Genomic DNA, 22,287 nt, shown 5'->3' with positions numbered 1-22,287 from the left:
AGTGCAGAACATGAGGCAGAGGTTTTGAGAGGAAACGGTGTTCAGATCAGAAGTGCCAGATGGCTGGCCACTGCTGGGCGAGTGGCCGTCGCTCCTCCCCTGCGAGAGGGGAGTGAGTAGGTGAGCACCGTTCACACCGGGTTCTAGAGTCTCAGTACGCTGACGAGGATGTTCCCGTCCGAAGACTCTTCTCTTCCCTGTAAGAAAGACTGTGGCGAATCGGCTGGAGGAGGTGGGAATCCGTGTGTCAACGCACTTCCTAGGCAGACGCTGCCGAGCTCCCGGGCAGTCTCCGCTCCCCGTGCGAGGTTCGCCGTCCTGGACTGAGGCCGAGCGTACGCTGTCGTGTGGTTTCTCCTGTTGGTCAGCAGTAGGCACGGACAGGGACGCGGTGGTTGGTTCCTACGTGTCGGTTTTGCCAGGCAGGTGGAATAAAGGGTTGATGACAGACCGAGAAGTTGAGGTTCTTTGTGAGGGAAACTCGTGATGACAAAATCTCTAATGCAAAGGACACAGAGTGACGAACCGGGGCGTAGAAATCCTTTGAGCGGGTGAACCGACAGGCTAGGAGGTAATAGTTGAAGAGCAGGATCTTTGGAATCTGTTTCAAGGGCCAAGGTCAACACACTTTTTCTGTAGAGGGCCAAGTGTAAATATTTTAGCGTTGAGCCAAGAGGCAAAACCAAGGCTTTTGGAAATACTTCTCTAATAAGACACGAGATGGATTTCCACAGAAGTCTGCCTGGGCCAAGTTCATAATAATCGAGTGCAGTTTTTTGTAATACAGGCCTGCTAATGAGAATAATGCAGTTCCTTTTAGGGGCGTGGTGACACCTCACTAACCGAGGCTCAGAATAGTGCTCCCCATCACCGAATCGGTTGCAGGTGTCGATCTCTTAATGCTAATCTATGAGGAGATTTTACATATTTTGTCTTGGGAGGTGTCTTCACACTGACAGGTGCTCTCAGAGCTGCCGTCAGTCCCTCAGTTACTTTAGTTGAGCGTAATCATTACGCAGAAGGTGCCTGTGGAATTGTTTTTAGATTCTGCTCCTTGTCGTAGATTTTCCACACGTTAAGACTTTGTGGATTAGTCACTTACACGTGGTAGCGAGGTGGAGGCCTGTCAGTTGCGGGGCTAAATGGATTTTGAAACATGTGAATTTTCTGGGGACCTGGGTGGCTCAGTCGGTTGAGCGTCCGACTTCGGCTCAGGTCATGATCTCACGGCTTGTGGGTTCGAGCCCCGTGTCTGGCTCTGTGCTGACAGCTCGGAGCCTGGAGCCTCTTCAGATTCTGTGTCTCCCTCCCTCTCTGCCCCTCCCCTGCTCATCTGTCAAAAATAAACAAACGTTAAAAAAAAAAAAAAGAAATATGTGAATTTTCTGCCCTTGCCATTTGGGTCCAAAGAATGCTGCTGGGACCGTAGTTTGAGTTCAGGAAATACATCCACTGCAAGTTTGCGGGGAAATGGAGATCCCTTCTGGTTTTCGTTCAAATGATGTGAGTTGCTTCTTAAGTTGAAGTGCTCGTGGAGTATATGGGTTCTTAGTAAGAGCCCGTTTTATTTCTTTAACCACTTTTTGGCATTACTCATTTTCATATCCAGCCTCTACCGTGATTATTGACACAGTGGGTGTAAAGGACCTAAAAGGCACTCTAAAAGACAGATCACGGATCTACAAGATCTAAAAGACAGTCACGGAGCGAGTACCTCTGCGGCGTGCTCTTTAAAACGGCCTTGTTTCCCCGATCCCTTCCCACTGCAGGTGAAAAGTGACTACATGTCGGAGATAGCTGACCGGGTGGACCAGGACATCGCTTTGAAGCTGGGCTGCCTAGAAATACGGTAAGGTGGCAACTGTGCATGGAGGGCTTTGCTCATCATCTTCGTTAGTTTTGGAAATTATCCAGCTATCTCCATTTTTCTCATAAAGATTATTAATCAAATACCGACTAAAATCTGAGATTTTGAATTAGGTTGTCAGTGCTTATTTCAGGAATCTTCGGGTCTTTTAAAGAGATGTTTCATTGTAATTAGAATGGCGTGATTCGTACCATTGCACATGGGTGAGCAGGTATGAGAGCACACCGCAGTGATTTCCTGTGGTGACAGGTGTGCGATGTCCCAGTTGCCAGCCGCTAGCCGGTGGGTGCTGAGTGGTGCCGTGTGCGAGTGCACATCACGTAAATTGAGACATAAAGAGCCACATATGGCCAGTGGCCACCGTGTTGCAGGTTTAAGGGAAGCGGAAATCTGAGAATATGTTTCTTATTTCTGAGAACGTGTGTCACCATTTGTCATACGTTATCTCCTGTGCTACCATTTTAAGATTTGAATAAAAGAATATTTTACGGTTTTCAGGTATGCTTTCAGTTAAAATTTCCTCTGGGCTGCTAGTTTAAGATGAGTTGGTTAAACTAGCCACAGTTTAATCACGTGTCCTCAAAACAGTGATAATTCCCCCCCCATCACCATTTTTTATATTGCGTAAGGCTGTTAGATAACATTTTCTACGAGGACCCCAAGATGGTTAAGCGTGGCTCTCAACTCCTCCTGAAAATGTGTCTTCGACTGTAACTGTATATCCGAGTGACACAGGCCGTCCCTCACTAGTGTCCACGCTCCTGCTCCACTCCCGGCCCTTCCCGGTGTTACTTAGAGGTGTCCTTGGGCACGCTTTTCTTACTACACGGTCGTGCCGTGTGTTGTCTGCAGCAGGGCTCAGGAGGCGTCAGCTTGCACGTGAGCGGTCCAGGTACCGCTCCGGCTTCTACACAGCTCTCTCCCTCCCTCCCACTCTGGCCTCCCACTCTGGCCTCCCACGGCACGTTTATCCGTCTCCTCTGCGTCCTGCTCGGTACCAGTGGCTTTATTATGAAATACGATGCTGAAGAAAAAGCTTGACAAATTAGCCACTCCACTAACCACCCTTCCTTCAACCCCGCCCCCCACCCCCCGCCGTGGACAGAAAGCAAGAGAACAAATTATGTGACCCAGTTGGGGCCCTTTTTAATTTTTCGTCTCAATCTAGTACTTTCCATCTTAAATAGGCCAAAGAGAAGCCAATTTAAAAAACAAAGCCAGTATTTCTATTATTACAGACAGGTTTGAAACAGAGTCTTGTTCTATGAAATTACTTGAGGGGATGTGCAGTGTCCGTGTCTCCCAAAGCGTCTCCCACAGCAGCTCCAGCCGGGGCTTATGCTTTTGTGTCGAGGGAACCCCCCCGCCCCCCAACTCAGGGCAGGTTTTGTAGAGACAGGACTTGGTTCCAGCAAGACCCGAAACTGCTTGAACGTGCAGTTTGGGGTAAGAAGGTAGAATTCAGACTGTGAACATTCAGAGTGGTGGACGGCACTTACCCAAGAGGAGCCCGGCCCCTCTGTCCCGCCAGAGTATCTGTCCCGTTACTGCCCGTGCGGTTGGCCTTCGTGGCCCACGTGCGTCTGCAGCAGCGGGCGTGACGCTCGCCTGGCCGCAGCAGGAGTCCGCTGTCCCTTAGCTGTCTTGCTCGTAGGTGCAGTCTCTGGAGAAGGGACGAGGACAGCAGGCAGCGGACCTGGACTCTCGTGTCTCCTCTTTACCAAGAGTCCAACCTGCTTCACGTCAGAAGAGAAAGTCAGATTGTCCAATAGGGACGAAGTCTGTGTTCACTGACCTCGGCCTCACTGGGGCACGGGAGTGATGCTGGAGGTCAGATCCGGTCTCTATCACATAGTTTATCCGGGCGTTTGCGGCTGAGCCACAAAGTGGTTACTGTTTAGCAACATGGAGATTCCTCGTAGTAATTCCTCATTTGTGTGTAAATGTGTGTCTTCCCCGTTTCAGGCGCTCGTATTGGGAGATGCGAGGCAACGCGCTAGAGAAGAAGTCCAACTATGAGGTGTTAGAGTGAGTACCCCGTGCTGCTAGCACCTTCAGACCCCGGGCTTGCTGTTTACTTCAAGTTCACTTCAGAACCTGAAATACTACTGCTTCTAAAACCATTAGATCTGGAAGAAGGAAAGTTTTTCTAAGGAAAGCATTCTTCATAACAGCAATTGTGTGAACTGACAGTTTAATTTTTTGACAGATGTCGTCAGGCCATTGTATCTCTGTAGATTGAATCACACTGGGGTGAAGTTTCACTTGTAGTTCGCTTCGAATTCAGAATTACCGATTCAGCCTTTATTTATGTTCTCCAGATACATTTACAAAGGGATTTTTCCAAAACAGTGAGATGTGTGAGTTCCTTTTTGCTCATGTATCAGAGTATTTAGAATAACTGGAAAATTTTCTGATAATGGAGTTAACTTATGTCTTAGACTGTTGTATTAGTTTGTATTAAATGCATGTGAGCCATGCTGGAGCCTGTGTCTGGGGAGGCTGGAATTCTGTTCTTCATCTTTTTGATAATTAGTGCGGCAAAAGAGAGTTGATGTTTATTATGTCCCGGTAAAGGCCGCTGTTAGCTTGATTAGCAGTGGTGCCACGTGTGGCCAACACTAACTTTTTCTGGCTCTGTTATTACTGAACTAACTCCTTGTGGTATTTGGGAGACGTGGCAAAATAAAGTAAAAGGTTGTCCGTCACTACCCTGCTGTGATAGCAACTTGAACTGACTCCGCACGTTGCTTGGACTCTCTTGGAGCCCGACCCCTGCCACACAGGGGAGGACCCCTGCCATTTTGACAGCAAGATTTTGCAGGGGAGGTGGGGTCATTTACATATAAAAGTAGAAAATAAACATTTTTGGAACTTAGTTACAGAGCAGGTACAACCATTTGAGGTAATAACTGGTTGTAGTAGATGCGATGGTTATTTTTTATAATTAACATGAGCCTCCTTTCTGCCAGGCTGTGAGGGCTGAATGAGTACCACCTGGGCCGTCTGTCCTGTTTGAGGCTCTGAGGGCCAGTTCACGGCCTGCTTTCTGAATGCGGTGTGTCCGCCTGGGGTCCGTGACCGCGTGCAGCACAGAGGACACTTCCCAAGTGCTCTGCCTGTGTTTATCTGAGCACCATCTATACATATGTTGTGCCCCTTAACGGACAGGGTAGGGTGAATAGCAGTTGGTTGGAGATGAGTGAAAGAGTTGAGATCAGCTAGGATGTCTTAGCAGGCAGAATTATTTTAGGTAGAATTTTTCCTGACGTTTAGTAGACGGCGTAGAAGCCGTGATGCCATTAATAACCTAAAAGGAGAGCAACTAACATTCACTATGGTTTCGATTTTTGTTTACAATTGCCACATTCTTCAGCCTTCCAGACTCTTGGTGCTTAAAATACAGGTGACCAGAATCGGAGGAATCACTGAGGATCTTGTCTTAGACGATACTGGGCTTGTCCTCAATTCGAGTGGAGGTTCAGGAAAAGCAGGAATAGTTTTACCTATTTGGTTATTTGATTATTTGGTTGGTTGTTCCTTTGTCCGTTTAGCTTTTACTCGTTAGTTCACTTAACAGACGTCACCAGGCACCTGCCGAGCCATTGGCCGCCGAGTGCTGGAGACTCAGAGATGAATCATGCAAACTGTCTGCCCTCAGGAGGCTCGCGGCTAGAGGCTGGGCTCCGACAAGTAAGCAGGATCGTGGAGTAGTGTGCTAGAAGCCGAACTAGCAGTACTTGGAGGACGCGTGGGGGGCCTGGTACTTGATGTCTGACGTGGTGTCACAGCAGGTGTGGTCACCCCGTCTCGGAGAAGGAATGTGGGCAGGTGCGATGAGCCTTTGTGAAGGCGCAGAAACAGGAACAATCAGACAGCAGCTAGAAAACCCTCAGTTCACTGTGAGGGGGCGGGTCCTTCTTCACAAGGGCTTGGTCCTTGACATCGGCGGCCGGCTGCTGAGCCCTGTTAGGCGGGACAGTGGTTCGAGGAGGTTTGTGATTCAGAGCTCTGTATTTGCGGGATTGGCATTTTATTAATGAAAATTCAAAATAGAAGCAAAGAACCAAGACACCTCGCATCCCCCCTGTCCACTTGAGAAGGAGCGAGGCTGTGTCGTGGGCGTAGCGGCCCCAGCAGTCAGGAGGGCGGTGGCCAGAGCTGGAGTCTGTGTGCCTGGCTGGCTGGTCGACTTGGGTAAGCAGCCTAAGGAGGGATCCCAGGGCTCTCCTGGTTTCTGTCCTGGGCCACCAGGGATACTGGTCACAGGAAGAGGTTCTGTTTGTGGAGGAGCTAGTTCTGAGGGAACCTGCATGCTTTTTAATGTTTTTAATGTTTATTTATTTTTGAGATAAACAGACAGAGCGTGAGCAGGGGAGGGGCAGAGAGAGGGAGACACAGAATCCGAAGCAGGCTCTGAGCTTTTCAGACACAGTGTCCGACGCAGGGCTCAAACTCACGAACCGCGAGATCGTGACCTGAGCCGAAGTTGGATGCTTAACCAGCTGAGCCACCCAGGCGCTCCAGGAAACATGCAGGTTTTTTAAATGAAAAGGAAAGAGAAATGTGGGCTTAGGGCTAGAGGGGTGAAAAGCCAGCGGGTAGGTAGATATGACGATCTGAAGAGGTCTGGCCCATGGTGGATAGTGCCATGAAGTCTGAGAAGGTCCCGGATTATAAATCACCTGTCAGTTAGTGACAGGGTACAGAAGCCACCTGTGCACGTCCTTGGGGTCACCACGGAAGCCCGTCTTGTTGCAGTGACTGGGAACAGATGGTGTGAGCCGTACCCGCCCTGTGTCTGCAAGGCCACAGCAGGAACTGTGATGTCACAGGATGAAGGGAGCCAGGCATACTGTAAAAGGGACACGGAGCACAGGACATCGGGCCCAAGTGAAACCTCCACGGACTGGGCATTGACGCATCTGTAGCAGCGAGGACAGATAGTTGGAAGGAGGAAAATGAAGAAGCAGGTATCCGTCAAGGCGGGCTGGTGGCTGCTCTTATTTGCAGACAGGAGTTTTCAGTTCAAGGTCTGTTTGAAATGAAAGTCAAAGATCGCACTGGAGTTGGAAAAAGTTGGCTTATTTGTAAAGATGACAGAAATTGAGGTGACAGGAGCAGAGGACCCGGGTGGGGCCCCGATGGATGGGCCCGGGAAGTGGGGACTGTGGGGTACTTACTGTCCAGGCAGGGGCCTGTGCTCCTGTTACGGGAGAAATGGGCGCAGCACAGTTTCGGGATCACGCGCCTTGTTAGAGCGTGTGGGGGAAAAGCGGAGTTAGCCGTTACGACGAGGGGAATGTTGCGTGCTCTTACGCAGGTCTGCTGTTTACGTAGAGCAGACACGGTAGGTAAGGAAGAGCGGGGCGGATGTGGGGGCTGGAGTTCGGGGTGTGACCGTGCTGCTCCCTGCGTTGCTGTGGTCAGCCTCCCTCTGGTGGGCCCGCGAAGTCGTGTCACTTGTGTGGCCGCCCTCTCTCTGGGCGATGGGCCAGCTGAGATGCTCTGCGGCCGAGTATCTGGGCCCAGGTCCCGCTTGCACACGGACTGTCCTCACTGTGTGCTCCGGGGTCCTCGTGCGGAGTTGTGCCGGCCCCGACTTCATGTTTGCCCGTCCTTCCCGCTGTGATCACGGTCCGGCCGGAGCTCGCCAGGCGGCATGAACACCATACTGTGTACGGTCACTGCAGAGTTTTAGTAAGAAGAAAGCATATAACGGAATTTCAGAGTGCATCTGTTAACTTAGCTTTGAGCCTTTGGAAATAAATAGTTTTTACGTGTGTACAGAGATAGTAATACATTCCAGCCGGAGAACATCGGAACCACCCCGTCACCTAACGTAAAAGTGTGTGGATCCCAGCAGTTAGTGTCAGCCACCTTCGCGGTCTCAGTCTTCACGAATATTCTTAGCGCATGGAGCACGTGGTTTAACAGACGAGCAGCCTGGAGACACGTTTTCAGTGACTGCACATCAGCGCCTCCGTCCACCAGACGGGTGAGGCGCACGAGGCGATGTTCGTTTGGCCTGTTGGACAACAAATAATAGCTTGTTTTATGTACTTCAGGCCGATTAGTGTTGAACACCTTCCCATACGTGGGCCACTTCATATTCCTTTTTTTTTTAATTGGCTGTATTTCTTACCAGTTTTTCCAGTATATTTATGTTTTTTTCTTAAGAGGTTTTTGTCATATTAACTGTGTTTATAGTATTTGTTGTGTATGTTCTTCCCAAATTGTCTTTGTCCATCAACTGCGATCAGACGGCTTTCATCACACAAACATATTTTGTGTTTTATTTTTTGTGGGTTTTTTTGAGAGAGAGAGAGAGAGCGCACACGCGCCAGGAAGAGGGGCAGACAGAGAATCTCAGGCTCCAGGCTCCGCGAGGAGCCCAATACAGGGCTTGATCCCATGACCCTGGAGTCATGACCTGAGCTGAAATCAGGAGTCATTGACTCCACTAACTGAGCCACCCAGTTGCCCCTTTTTTTCTTTGTTTTTTTGGTGTAGTAAAATGTGCCAGCATTTTCATTTCGGTTTTGAATTTCAAGACTTGATATTTATTCTGGTTTGTCTTAATTTTTTCTTAATGTTTGTTTATTTTTGAGAGAGAGAGACAGAGCACGAGCCGGGGAGGGGCAGAGAGAGGGAGACACAGAATCTGAAGGAGGTTCCAGGCTCTGAGTTGCCCGCACAGAGCCTGACGTGGGGCTTGAACCCACGGACCCGAGATCATGACCTGAGCCGAAGTCGGACGCTTAACCAACTGGGCCACCCAGGCGTCCTAGACCTGATGTTTATTATAAAACCTTTATGGATTTATTTCGATCTTCACATTTGCAAATGTGCAGATAATTTTTTTAAGGAGTTCTTTTTAAGGGTCTGTGTGGTAACAGCTTCTTTGGCTTTTGTAGAGACTGTCTTTGTAGGCTGGTGTAAGGTCATTTCCTTCCAGTCACTTACTAGGAAAAAATTCAGACACACAGCAAGTTGAAAGGCCCGAGCAGCATGCACTTGCCTGTCCGCCGCCCAGACTCTACTGTTAACCTTCTGCTGTATGTGTACAGCACAGATAGATGTTGTAGTGTGCTTTTAAAAATGCATTTTCTGTTCAAGCTTGTGAGTGTCTGTCTTTCCTGTTATTTTGTCTGCCGACCTGTCGGCGACTGAGAAGGCGTGTTTCTCTGTGTGACGGGAGCTCTGCCGATTTCACTCCATGTTTGCTTTATGTTTGTGCTTTTTTATTGGAACACACAGAGTGTTTATCTTCCCGAATCTCGTGTCCTTGTTCAGTTGCTCTTGGTGTGCCTAATCGTGCTTTCTTGTTCCGGGGGGCTTTCCCCCTAAAGTCTGTTTGGTCTTCTTTAGGTTAGCACTGGCCTGGTTTCCATTTCCTTTTCTTATATATTACTGCCCACTTTTTCACATCCTTATACTTTCAGGCATGTCTCTTGTAAGCTTCATAGAGCGGGATTTCTCAAATCCAGTTTGCTAATTAATAAATCTTTCTTTTAACTGATGGGTTTAATATATTTGTGTTTATTAGTATGACTGATGCGTTTGGACTGGCTTGTGTTGTCTTTATTTCTGTTGTCTTTATTTTTTTTTAACTTTGTCTTTTGTGGAGGGGATTTGTGTGTGTACATGTAAGTGTGTGGCTTTTTCTTTTGATGTCTATTTCTTAATTGGTTTTCTTATTCCAAACTTTTCGTCTCTAATGATTCGGAAATTTATAAACCATTTCTGTTCTTTTATTAGTTACCCTTAGGTTTTAGCCTTCCATGTTAACTTAACCACATCTAGATTTAAAATTATCTTGGGTGCCCGGGTGGCTCAGTCGGTTGAGTATCTGACTTCAGCTCCGGTCATGATCTCACAGCTTGTGAGTTCGAGCCCCACGTCAGGCTGTGTGCTGACAGCTCAGAGCCTGGGGTCTGCTCTGGATTCTGTGTCTCCCTCTCTCTCTGCCCTTCCCCTTCTTGCACACACTCTCTCTCTCGAAAATAAACATAAAAAATTATAAGTAAATAAAATTATCTTAATCCTCTCTTCTGGAGCACAAGGACCTTGGGACATCCTGACTCTCTGTGGCTCCTTCCAGCTCGCGCGCCGCTTCCCTTATGTTAGTTCTGCCTCTGCTGAAAGCGCACGTGTTAGATGTTATGATTTCAGGCGGATGTTGTTGACTTGACTGCGTGCTTCCCACTGTATCTCTTAAACGTTCTTGTGTTTACCTCGGCCCACTCTTCCGGTGTCCCCCTTGACGCGTGTTCCTTGTCCACGCTCAAGGGGTGACAGTCCAGGATGGCTGCTGACACGTCTGCCGCCATTTCTCTCTGGCTGCTCCTCCAGCTTCGCCCCTGCCTTGAGCTTGCGTTCGTCTCCTCGCCCAGCTGGGAATGGGACCGACTGCTTGGCTCTGTGGATTTGCATCTCTCATCCGGGAGGTGATGCCGTGAGCTCTGGAACTGTCAGCTGGGACATTTGGACCTTGGTAGCTCTGAACCATTTCCCATCTCTGTTTCTGTCTGTGTCATGAGTGTGTCCCGTCCTCGGATCTGTCCTTGGGAAGCCATCCGTCTTTCTGTCATACCTCGTCAGCTCATGTTTTGTTTCCCTGTTGATACTTTTCAGTTCTAGAAGTTCTTTCCTTGGGATGCGATCTGCTCTTTGTCCAGGAACCTCTTGCTGCACGTGCGTGCATATGATGGTGCCAGGACTGTGTCAGTCCTCTGTGACTCTGACTCACTCAAGCCTCCCAGTGCCTTGAATCAGAGCCCGGTGGTCCGAGCTTGGGCAGGCGGGGCTCCAGGGGGCTTCTTGGAGAGCCAGGCATGACAGGCTCAGCTTCACCGCCCTCGGGTCCGGGCCCCGCACGGGTGCACGCGGCCGGCGGTCCCGGCACTCCTCACCCCTGGCACGGAGGGCCTGCCGGGCGAGGTCTGTGCACCCACCTGCCTGTACGCTCTCTGCTCTAGCTCAGCCGGCCTTCTGGCGTCGGTTTCCCTTTTTCGTAAAGTATATTATTTAGAAAATCTTTTACGTGTATCTTTGGTGGTAAAGTTCTGTTCCTGTCATCTTGAAAGGTGAATAATTCTAGGTACTTTCTCAATACTTTAAAAATGTGTACGGCGGTCCCCTGCGTTGTCTTCCCGCACAGCTGCCGGGAAGGCTGGGGCCAGGGCTTTAGATGCAGTGCCGGCTGAGGGTGGCCTGGCTCTGAGCAGACTCTGGCCGTCCTGCCCCAGGGACCTGGCCACCCCAGGCCTGCGGGGCCTTGGCTTTTCTCTTTCCTCCTGAGTGCTGCTGGAACCACTTAGGAAGGTGTATGTTTTGTCAAAGAGAACGCAGAATATCACATTTCCTATTAGTCTGTTTAAGGATTCTCTCTTTCCTTGCCAGTAAGGAGAAAAATTGTGCAATCGTCCACATGTTGCTTAGTTTCTGTCAGGAGATTTAAAGACAATCTCCTTTGTTCACAGCCTAGTGGAGAAGCCCCCTCCAACTTTACCGCCCTTCTAAATAGCTGTGTTGGATCGCACTGAAGGCCACTGGCTGGTTTCTAGCACTTTGTAGGGACTTCTCTGGTTTTCCTTCAAACAACCAAAGAGTAAGTCTTTCTTTCCAGGCCTTTGCAACCTTGGCAGAACCAGAGTGCCCTGTCTGCAGGCAAAGGGGAGACATGTGGCAGTGACCCCCCTGGCCTGGGATCGTGCCCTCCTGCGGACACACGCTTTCAGGGCACGGGGCGTGTGCAGGGATGAGACTCCATTTACGCCTTTATGAGCACAGGTGGGGGCGGGAGAGGAAGGCGCTGCCACGGGAGGTCAGAGCGGAGATTTGAAGAAACATGTTTTGTTCTCAAGGTTAACAACTGCATCATGACAATGACAGATTAACCAGAATAAGCTAATACAACTGGGTTTAAATTACCTTTCTGACTGTGATATTGTTGAAGAAATAATTTTACATACCAGGGATTCTTGTCGAAAACTACAGAATTGCGAAAAAATTATCTTAAATGAACTATTTAGCTTCTCACTTCTGCTCATTTCCTTCTTAAGTGGTTTGCCTTTTTAAGAAATGTGTTCTCAGTCATCTTTGCATGTAATGTATCTCTCTGCAATTGTGGGTGTCCTTGTCTCTGTCCTCTGCTAATTGTCAGCTGCATGGATGGGGGCCCTCCTGCCGCCCCAGCACCTAGCGGTGCCTGACGTTTATAGGTGTTCCATCCATTGGCATTTCTTTTTTTTTTTTTTAATTATTTTAAGTTTGTTTATTTTTAGAGAGAGAGTATGCGCATGCACAAGTAGGGGAGGGGCAGAGAGAAGGAGAGACCGAATCCCAAGCAGGCGCTGTGCCATCAGTACAGAGCCTGACTAGGGCCTCGAACTCGCGAACAGTGAGATAATGACCTGAGCCGAGATCAAGAGTCGGATGCCTAACTGACTACACCACCCAGGTGCCCCCCAGTATTTCTTGAATGAAAACAAATTCATGATTTAAAATTAACTGAAGCAAATTATAATTTTGCACTGTTTTCGTTGTCTTTTTTCTTAATAGCAATCTAGTGCTTTTTTAGCTGCCTATGTAATCAGAGAAGAAGCCGCTGACAGATTTGGCATGAATCGACAGTTCTTGACTAAGACAGAAGGTCATCTCTCTTTCATACAGAACAGGCCTAGGTTGTCAGCGCTCGTCACCAGGGTGCCAGGCCTCTTTAATCTGGCCATCCCAGCATCCGTGGCCTACCACCCCGTGACCCAGTCACATTTGTACTTCAGCCCCACAGAGGAGGAAGAGGCGGGCATTCTCTCTGTCTCCCCTCCCTGCAAGGACACGGGTATGTACAGAGTACTGTCCCTTGGAGGGACGGCGGCTGAGTCTCAGTCACATGGCCACACCTGGCTGCAAGGGAGGAGCACAGTACTGGACCCGGCCAAAAGACAGCCGTCTCTACTGCAATTAGAGAATTTTTGTATTTATCAGTTTTTAAGAGGCCTAAGGTATTTTAGAGGTTAGATATCTCAGTAGTATTTTTATATTAAAGATACTCAGTTCTGAGAGTTTTGGGGCAAGGATGAGAGAGATACTATATGAAAATGCACACTTTAGTTATATTTTTAACATCAGTTTTGGTTGCTTTTTTTTCCCGGGCTTTACATCTTTGAGGAATTATGTCCACAGAGTATTAGTTAACCAAGGTCTCAGTGTTCTCAGAAGTAGTGCCAAAGGGGAAATAAATTCATCTTTGACGGAAGAACTTCTTGAGAGTGAAGCTAATTCTGTACTCAGGTCTCCAAAAGCCTGCTGTGTTGTGGGTCTGGAGACTTGGAGACACGTGTGCAGGTCAGGGCCGCTGGCTGGGAGTGTCTAGGCAGGACCCGGTGCGCCCTGGAGAGTTCTTCTTGGTGCGTGGTAGACCCAGGGGTCAAGAAGGCGCTGAGGGAGGGGAGGACTGCTGGAGCAGGTGCCTCTGCACCTGCCGGAGGGAGGGGTGTGGGCAGCACTGGGACGCGGGTCGTTGGCCCTGAGACGTGGGAAGGCACAGCTTTGTTTGAAGTTGAGCAAAAGGGAAGAAGAAGGAAGTCCTGTCCATCAGTAGTGGTTTAAGTATTTCCTGTGAAGGACAGAGGTAAATTCAACATTCATCAAGAGGATTCTGGTTTAAAATTCATCACAAATACAGTTTTGAGTCCCAGGAACCCTAAATCTCAACCAGTATATTTACTGGTTTGGGAACCTTGCTGTCTGACGGCACCTTCCGTGCGGTTGGCTGTTTACACTGGGTCTCACTTGGGAAGAGGGAGCGTGTGGTTCTTCTGCCCGTTATCTGATGTGGCGCCCAGTATGAGCAAGAAAACGAGCACAGCCTTGGTTTCCTGGAAGCTTCAGGGAAAAAGAATTTGCATCTTAGAGACTAAATGGCTAGAAAGCTGCCATTCCTGAGAGCAAAGTGGGAAGAACATGGCTCACGTGGACAGGCGGTCCCAGCTCCCTCCCGGAAGAGCTGCGGGCACCCTGCTCCTTGTTTCAGGGCTTCGGGAGGTTCGAGCCCCGCGTGGATGTCCCACAGTGGCCATGCGGCTGTACCCGGCATCACCCTTGCCCTTCCTGAGGAGCCCTCGGCCCGCGGCCCCGGGCCCAGGACGGTCAGGGTGCCTCCAGTCCTGGACCCAGCGCAGCGGCCTACGGTGGTGGAAGTGTCTGTGTGCCCAGCCCGTGAGGCCACCGAGCCCCTGAGATGTCACCCCAGCGACAGGGAACTAGATTTTTATTTTGTTGGTTTACTTGTATTTAAGTTTTAGTTAGTTAATATATAACTTCAGGAGTAGAATTCAGTTGAGTCCTCACTTCTGCCCACCACCCAGGGCTCATCAAGACAGGTGCCCTCCTTGGTCCCCATCGCCCGGCTAGCCCATGCCCCACCCCCTCCCGCCATCAACCCTGTTTGTCCTCTGTTGTTGAGAGTCTCTTGTGGTTTGGGAAACTGGATTTTTAGATTAATTTTAACTCATTTAAATTGCTTCACATGGCTACTGTAGTGAACAGTATGGCTCTCACCGAATGTTACTATCTTGTCAGCTGTCTGTAGGTTAGGAAGGTTCCTTTGAACTCGTGTGGAAATTGAAAACCTTGTGCCTGAGTTTGGGAATTGGGGTTTGGCAGGAATCTAAAAGGTCCTTGTAGATAATTTTTTGTCAAATGAATTTATGTGAATTTAGGATCCGCCCTTTGACAACCATTTATGTAGTAAGGAACTACCTCACAACAAAGGTCTTATAACCAAGTTGTATTGTGTTTAAGATGTAGAAGTAGGATCTGTTCGATTCACGTCGTCCGCCAGTTGTGGAGCTTGGGTTCCGGTGAGTTCTACGGCGCCAGAAGCCAAGCTCGAGCCTGCAGATGAGCGGGCACGTCGTGACCAGAGCCGGGCGCATGGCTTGCAGAGGCGGCCTCGTATTGAAAGTGGGACAGGCTGCCTGTTCCTGCGGGGGGTCCTAAGAGAGGGTCTAAATTTAGATGTCTGTAATAGGCCCTCCCTCAAACCTAGAACGCCTGAGGCGCTGCTGGGGTTTCTGGCGTCCCCACCACGAAGCCCAAAGCAGACTGGCTTCCTGATTACATGAATGGAAATGTGTTGTTGAATTTTTTCACTGGCTTTGCTTACTTGAGCCTCATTTTTATTTTCTCCTTGCCAGGTGTCACATTTAAAAGACCTCTAGCACGTGGACGAAAGTTACAGAGCCATTGCTCGAAGTAGTTGGAAAAGCTATACTTGTTAGCATTAGTTGGTCTTAGCTTCGCAACCCCCCCCCCCCCGAGATGGAGTTGTCTTCATCTTGGAAGTAAAAGTAATGCCTAGGAATCGCCTTCATTTTCACAAAGTATCCCTCTCTCATTTTTCACAAAACATACGGCCCTCTTGGTCCCTGTTTAATGTTCCCATCTGTGACAGAAACGAGTATGATAAATCCTTTGCTCTCCACTTGACTCCACGAAAAGTGGATGCATCACGCGGTTGAGTTGTGGCAGTTCTGGTCTCACAGTCGGGAGGAGGACAGTCCCGCCCTGGGCCTCCCCTCACCCCGGCACTTTGGTGGCCTACTGCCTCCTCGAAACCCCCACCAGGAGGTACACCTTGCTTGCACCCGCCGTGTCTGAAACAGACCTGCCCCCAGCCCCCCCTTCTCGGGGCGAGGGGTCCTCTCACATGTGTCCAGTCATTGGGCACTAACAGCCTTGTGTCCGGAAGACCCGAATCTCTTCGCCTGTCACTTCCTCTGCTGCCCACCCCACCCCAGCCCCTTCCCTGGGCACCTGCCAGCCTTCCTCCCACCTGCTCTTCCGGCTGTCCTCCCCCTCCCCCACCGTGTGTTCTGCTTATGGCAGAAAAGGGTCACACCTTGCTCTGCTCAGACAACAGGGAGTCAGGCATGTGGGCCAAACTCTGACCAGACAGGAGGGGCATCGGTGGTATTTCTGGAGGAAAGGAAACTGCCCCCTTGGAGTCATAGGGACTTGACACGTTCCTGCTGCATTCTCGGCACCACTGTTTGCCGCAGGAAGCAGCGTTCCCATTTTACGAACAGGTAACCTTGGGTCTCTAGGTGTTTAGTAACAGCCACATCTGTCCTGTGGCGAGGCGAGGATTCCCGTCCAGATCTCTCTGTATGGAAAGTGCTTTCTGTGAGGGAGCAGTTGCCCTGAAAGGAGAATAGGGGAGGAAACGCTGGGGAATAGCGCCTCGGGACTCTAGGCTGCTTCTCTCTACGTGCTTGTCCTGCTACTTCCCTGGTGATTAGCACCCAAGCCCTTAATGCAAAATTCCTGTCTGTTTGTGCAGCGAGGAAGGGAAGGCCCTGGGGGGACACTGTCCCTCTTTTACAGCCTCTCAGCACAGATTTCAGCGGAGCTGAAAGGATCAGCCAGGGGAGTTACAAAGGGAGGTGGTTAGAAAAATAAATGGAAAGTATAGTAAATGAAAAATGTAATAAAAGATAGTAAATGAATACATGAAAAATATAATAAATGAAAATATAATAAAAACAAGTGGGTTGTATGAATTAACTGAGTAAGTGGAACCAGGAAACGGTATGTTGAGAGAGAGTTTTTATAAGGATGCAGTGAACATAATAACAGTAACAGTGAAAAGAATGGGGACCGAAGCCAGTTTTGGGTTTAGCAAGGAGTTTGTTGGTTTAGGTGCTAAGTAGTAGTCAGATTATAGAATAGGGGATTGAAATGTTTGGATAGGGGATCAGCCACGTAAATGCTGCATGATTCTGTAGTTTTGTTGATAATGACAGCTAACTTAAAATTACGGAGAAAGAAGTCACCCCTTTCGTATCATCTTTTAATATTTTCCATTTAGCTTTCCTTATGTAATTCTGAAAAGATACCACCGTGCCAGTGTTTTCCTTCTTGATCCTTTTATACCCTCTACCTGTCTCCCGACAGGCGGTAAGGTCTGCACAGGCGCGATTTTGTGTGGCACATGAGGGCCATCTAGTGGCCAAAGATCCCGGTGCCCTTGGCACCAAAGGGACTGTGGAAACGGAGAGTGATCAAGTCTTTCTGGTCTGTTTTCTCGGCCAGAGCGCTTTGAGGCTCTCGATAGGCGATAGTAATGACCAGTTCTGCAGCCTGATCTACAGAAAGTCACGGGGCCTTCTAGCATTTCCACACATTTAGCCTTCTGACATTAGACAGATCCCCTGATTTCTTGAGTTCAGTTTCCTGTGTGGAACACAGGTGATAAAATGTGGTTAGCCAAATGAGTCCCTTCATCAGAAATGGTTTACTTAAACAAACTAGTCGCCTTTTAGGATTACTTCAAGGAATGTTTTTTAAACTTCCATGGTTTATCCCAGACCTTTTCCTACTCTGGCCAGTCGGCTTTCTCTGCAACTCTGTCCCCCAGTTGAAACTGGCGTTTGCGAGGCTGACCCTTCCGGCGGCGTGTTCCTACACCGTGCTCGCCGAGAGGCGCTGTGTGTACAAGGCTCGTCAGCAGTGAGGGGTAAAAGGGAAAGAGACGTTCTGCTGAAACCAACTTGTACTGGTATTTTCTACTCACATCCAGAGAATGATTTGTCCCACCCCTTCCATGACTGTGCTGGTAAATGGGAGCTTTGTTCTATTTCCTTCCTTCTTGAATGCTATATGGAAGGACAAAGAATTTAAATTGCTTTTATGTTCTTGCAACAATGTCATTATATTAATTGATTTGGTGGTGTTGTTTGTTAATACGCTTCTTTTTATATTTCAGAAAAGATGTTGGTTTGAAGCGATTTTTTCCTAGGAGTTTACTGGATTCTGTCAAGGTAATTGGAATCTGTTTTATTGTAATCGGATGACCATGTTATTATATAAATACCTCCCCCGTGGTGTATGGTTTTCTCCCCTGGGTGTAAAAGTTACAACGTAAAAAAGCTAATCGGTATTTTGCTTATATTAATGTCAAGTAGATTTTTGTAGGCACAGCTTTCTCCCACAAAGCCACTGTTTCACTTCTTGATTATGTGTGACACTCAGCTAAGTACGAGACTAAGAAAGCTGTACACACGGTAGGCTTTGTCACCTCGGCCTGTCTGGTCTCGGGTGCCATGGCACACGAGAGCCAAGAAGCGGTGTGTAGAAGAACCACAGCGGTAGCTGAATGCTGTGTGTCTGCGCACGCCGTGCCCACGTAAGTGCCCTGTGGAGGCCCGTCCTCTCTTGTTTTGACCCCGTGGACACCCCTCCTCATTAGTAACTTCTGCACAGCGCCACCTTCTCTCCCTCCCTGCTGTGGGAACGTCAGGGGAGGGACACCTGGGGCCCGTGAGGTGTGGTTTCCCGCCAATCCAGAGCGTGTGCCGGGCCGGTCAAGTGCGGGGGCCGGACTTTGGGTCAGAACAGAGTCCCGCCTGTGGGAGCTGTGCCATTTACAAGGCCCGTGGTCTTGGGCCTGTTTCTTATTTCCTCGATGAAGAAAATAGTCTTTTGGGGGGGGTGTGTGAATATTTAATAGGTTCATGTATGGATGTTACCACGGTACCTGTAACGAGGCCGTGTATCAAGGTGGCTGTTCGTGCTCTTTCTATCACAGAGGTGGTGTTCTGTACCAGAATAGTCACGCGGAAGACCACACGAGCAGGATAAGACGTGTGCTATAGGAGAAGGTAGCACACTGGTCCAGAAACCTGGCTGTGCAGCCAAACTGCCCTGGTAAAAATTCTGACTTCATCACCGTGAATTGCACGGGATGTTGGCCACGTTACTTAACCTTACTGTGTTTCCGTTTCCACATCTATAAAGTGGGGACCAAACCACTTTCTAACACGTGGGCTTCGTACGAGGATGAATGGATTCATAAGTATAGTATAAAGTCTGAGAACAGTGAACACAGGGCTCACTAGGTGTTCTCTGGTGTGAGGAGGGAAGGAGCACGGAGCCTCTCACTCATGCCGATAAAATGCCGAGTCAGCAGTCTATTGCATTAATCGTTTCTGCCCAAGGGTTTCTTGGCCCTTGTGCTGTTACTGTCTGTTCTTTATATATAGTCGACCATGTCCCGTTGCCTGTCATTGGGTCATGGTGTTGGTGCAATTTACCAAATGCAGTCTGTGACGAAGTCCCTGTGTCCAGGCATCCAGGTTCTGCTTGTTCTTGGTCTCATCGAGAACAGGACTACAGGCACTAGTTCTCGGTCTCCCTGAGTCTGTCTGCTCAGCCTCACGTGGGAGGTGGTCATGTCCCCCCCCACCCCGCCATCACACAGCTTCTGGAGAATCTTACGGGAAGCAGATACAGAGGTGTTATTTTTAAAGTATAAGGTACTTGATACGAATGTAACGAGACACAGTTGAGAGAGGGAAGTATACTCTTCTGTAACGTCTCAGCCTCTCTGGTTTCTAGTGTTGCCGTCCTGCTCTTTCATTTGCATTCCCATTTCCTGATCTACTCCCCACACGCTGGAGTGAATTGTCGGGGTACCAGCTCTCTCAGCATACTCCGAGCAGGTGATAAGGGCCAGGTACAGAGATGGGCGGGACAGGCAGCTCGCAGACCTGGCATGAGCTAGGTGGCTGTTGTGGGGAGGGGTGCGGTCCGAGACGAAGAGCTTTAAGGAAGTCCGGCATAGTGGGAGGGGTTGGAGGCGAGATCCGGGGTGTTTGGAGGTACCCGAGAGCGACAGGGTTGTGTCCTTCTGGAGGGTTTTGAGGTGCGGGCCGTCCGTACTCCTGGGGTTGCGGGACGGTGTGACCTGGAAGAGTCACGCCGTGGCTCCAAGAAGGCCTTGGACAATCGAATGGAAGGGATGCCTCTGTGCGTGGATCTGCAGTTCGTGGGTGGGGTGGGGAGGAGGCGTTCACACGAGTAAAAGGCACGATTCTGTAGTGCGTTCACGTCACTGAACGGACAAGCATCGTAGCCACTGTGAATGGAAAAGCAGGAAAATATGTGAAAGTAGCTGGACCGCGGCCACGGTGTCCTGAGTGGCGCTCAGGTGTGAGCCCCGTGGCGGCCTCAGAGTCACTGCAGTCTTTTCCGTGCTTCGTCACGAGAGGTATGACTGCTGTTGTGTGGGAATCCAAGAAGGTACCCTGGGGCAAGCGTAGCCGAGTGGACCCGTGGTGCCCCCTGCCCCCTCCCCCCACCCGGCCCCGCGGCCGGCTCTCCCAGACCGGGCCTTCTGCGCCCTGTCGTGGTCTCCTCGCACCACAGGTACAGGCCGGGGACCGCTCTCCTCTCTCAGGACCCTGCTCAGAACCCTGGTCTTTACTTTCTCAGGCCCACATTCATGGGGATTTCCTTGTCCGCGTTGGGTCGGCCTGCCTCCGCTGTATTTCAGATCCACCAGGGCATGGATAGCGCCTGCCGCGTCCCCAACGCCGTGTTTGCAGTCGTGCCCGGCGATCGGTGACGTAGATGACGCCGTGGACAGCATCAAGAGCGGCTGACGGGGGGAGAGTTAGCGGGGAGCCCTCTGGAGGGGGCACCGTGGAAGGAAGGCATGCGGCTGGGGGTCAGGCCTGCTCAGGAGAGCAGCCCCGGGAGCCCGCTCCCCTGACAGCACTCGCCCCTCCAGGCCTCTTCCAGGTCGTCCCCCGGGTCCGTGCCGACCGGCCTCCCTGTCCTGACGCTGCTGCCGACTCGGGTGGGCTTTTCTGGCCACCCCGAGCTCCCCCAGATGGCAAGCGGCCACCTGTGTGGGGCGGGGCGGGGCGCAGCAGCTTTCGGGGGGCTGCGGGCGTGATGGCTATGCAGAGTGCAGAATGGGAGCCCGGACAACAGGGTGGAAGCAGGCAGAGGTGGGGCGGGTGAGGGCCTGCCACGCGAGCAGAAAGGGAGGCACTGACCTTGGGGAACACGAGAAAACCTTCCCTGGGCAGCTGTGATTTGAGAAGCTCAGTTGCTGCTGCTTTTACTGCAAGTAGGGGACAACAGGATTTGTACCTACTGCTTGGTGTCGGTGTAGATTCATCTAGAGGGTCTCCCCTGAGTTCTAGTGAGAGAACCGAAGTACTTTTGTAAAACAGGTAAAGTCTGTTTGGTTTCTTAAGTAGCTAAATCGGTAGTTCATTCCCATAGGCCAGCACTTCTTTACCCCGTGCGTGAGTCTGTCCAGCCGTGCCCTGCTTGCTGCCCGAGTCCGCGGAGCCACTCTCGGCACAGGCCTGGGTGGCGGTGACAGCTGTAGGACAGAGCGCGCTGTGTTCAGACCGTTCCTCCTTCAAAACCGTTGCCAGTGAAACTTCGGCTAACGAGAGACTCATAGCCGCTTCTCGCTTCTCCCAGAACGGCCCTGCGGAAGGGCCGGATTCGTTCATGCTTGCTTCCCGGAAGTAGGCTAGGTCAGTCCATTTGCTTCTCCGAAGGCCGCTGCAGAGGCTGGTGTGCAAGGGCGGAGAGGCTGCCTTGTTGCGTTTGGTGGAGCTTAAATGAGCTGTGACAGGAGAGAGGAGGGGAGGTCTGCGCCTCGGTTCCCAAGAATAATTGACAAGGTACTGTAAGTCTCGGTCTCTTCGATCCTAGTCGTGCCAGAGACACGTCTCTAAAAACACTGCACCGGGAAAATGAACAGGCAAACGCAGCCTGAGGAACGGTCTGCCAGGGTCTGATGATTACCCTTCAGAAGTGGCGAGAAGCTGTCACGGCTGGGGGACACTGAGGAGACACGAGTAAACGCAGTGTGAGGCTCAGGAACAGTGAGAGGCTGTTGGCGGGCAGCCCGGTGAGATCCAGGCAGGGTCTGAGGTTGAGAAAGTGGTGCCGGTGGGTGTCGTGTGACACGTCGACCCCGGGGGGCCGTCTTTGCAGCCCTCGTGTAGATCCGAAATCCGGTAGCAGGTAGAATAGCCAAGTTCTGTTGATTTGCATACAACCCCCAGTAGAAATCTCATTTCAGAAGGAGAAGAGCTGAGAGGCCAGTAGTTCACAGACCTCCGAAGCAGCTGTATGCTTCCCGAGGGATCAAGAACACGGAGCTTCATCCTGAGCGAAAATGGTCCTTGCCCGCATTCCTGCGATTAGCAGGTGGCCACTGCAGGCTTAGCACCTTTGTGAATCGCGGGAATGCCCAGCTTGGCGGTCATTCGGCTGTCATTCCTGGCGCCCGCAGGCCAGAAGGGGCAGGCGCACCGGGGAGAGCAGACTGACGGACGGGCGGACGGCCAAGACGTGGCATATCACCCAGCCATAAGAAAGAAGGGAAGCTTGCCGTTCGCAACAACACGGATGGACTTCAGGGCATCATGCCACGTGAAATAAGTCAGAAAATGACAAACACTGTCTGATTTCACTTACGCGTGGAATCTAGAGGCAAACAAAACACTGAGCCCGTAGATCCAGAGGGCACATCGATGGCTGCCAGGGGAGGGGTGAAGGGGGTCAAAGACACGGCCTCCTGCTTATAAATAAGCTGCGGG

The 22,287-nt window shown here is 50.4% G+C and overlaps 1 protein-coding gene across 17 annotated transcripts in view; it reads left to right on the top strand.

Annotated features, from left to right (window-relative positions):
* PTK2 (protein tyrosine kinase 2) overlaps positions 1-22,287 on the top strand; it is a 257,936-nt gene that overhangs the window by 122,480 nt on the left and 113,169 nt on the right. For all 17 annotated transcript variants that reach the window (XM_019459751.2, XM_053896569.1, XM_053896572.1 and 14 more), the window contains 3 exons: positions 1,770-1,849; positions 3,833-3,895; positions 17,643-17,697. In XM_019459751.2, the coding sequence (XP_019315296.2) occupies positions 1,770-1,849; positions 3,833-3,895; positions 17,643-17,697 (198 nt within the window). The remainder of the gene's footprint in view (positions 1-1,769; positions 1,850-3,832; positions 3,896-17,642; positions 17,698-22,287) is intronic.

This window comes from Panthera pardus, unplaced genomic scaffold (assembly GCF_024362965.1).
Source record: "Panthera pardus isolate Hobbes unplaced genomic scaffold, ASM2436296v1 HiC_scaffold_7, whole genome shotgun sequence".
NCBI classification, from domain to species: domain Eukaryota; kingdom Metazoa; phylum Chordata; class Mammalia; order Carnivora; family Felidae; genus Panthera; species Panthera pardus.
The sequence above is the reverse complement of the archived record's forward strand: the minus strand, read 5'-3'. Positions and strand labels throughout refer to the sequence as shown.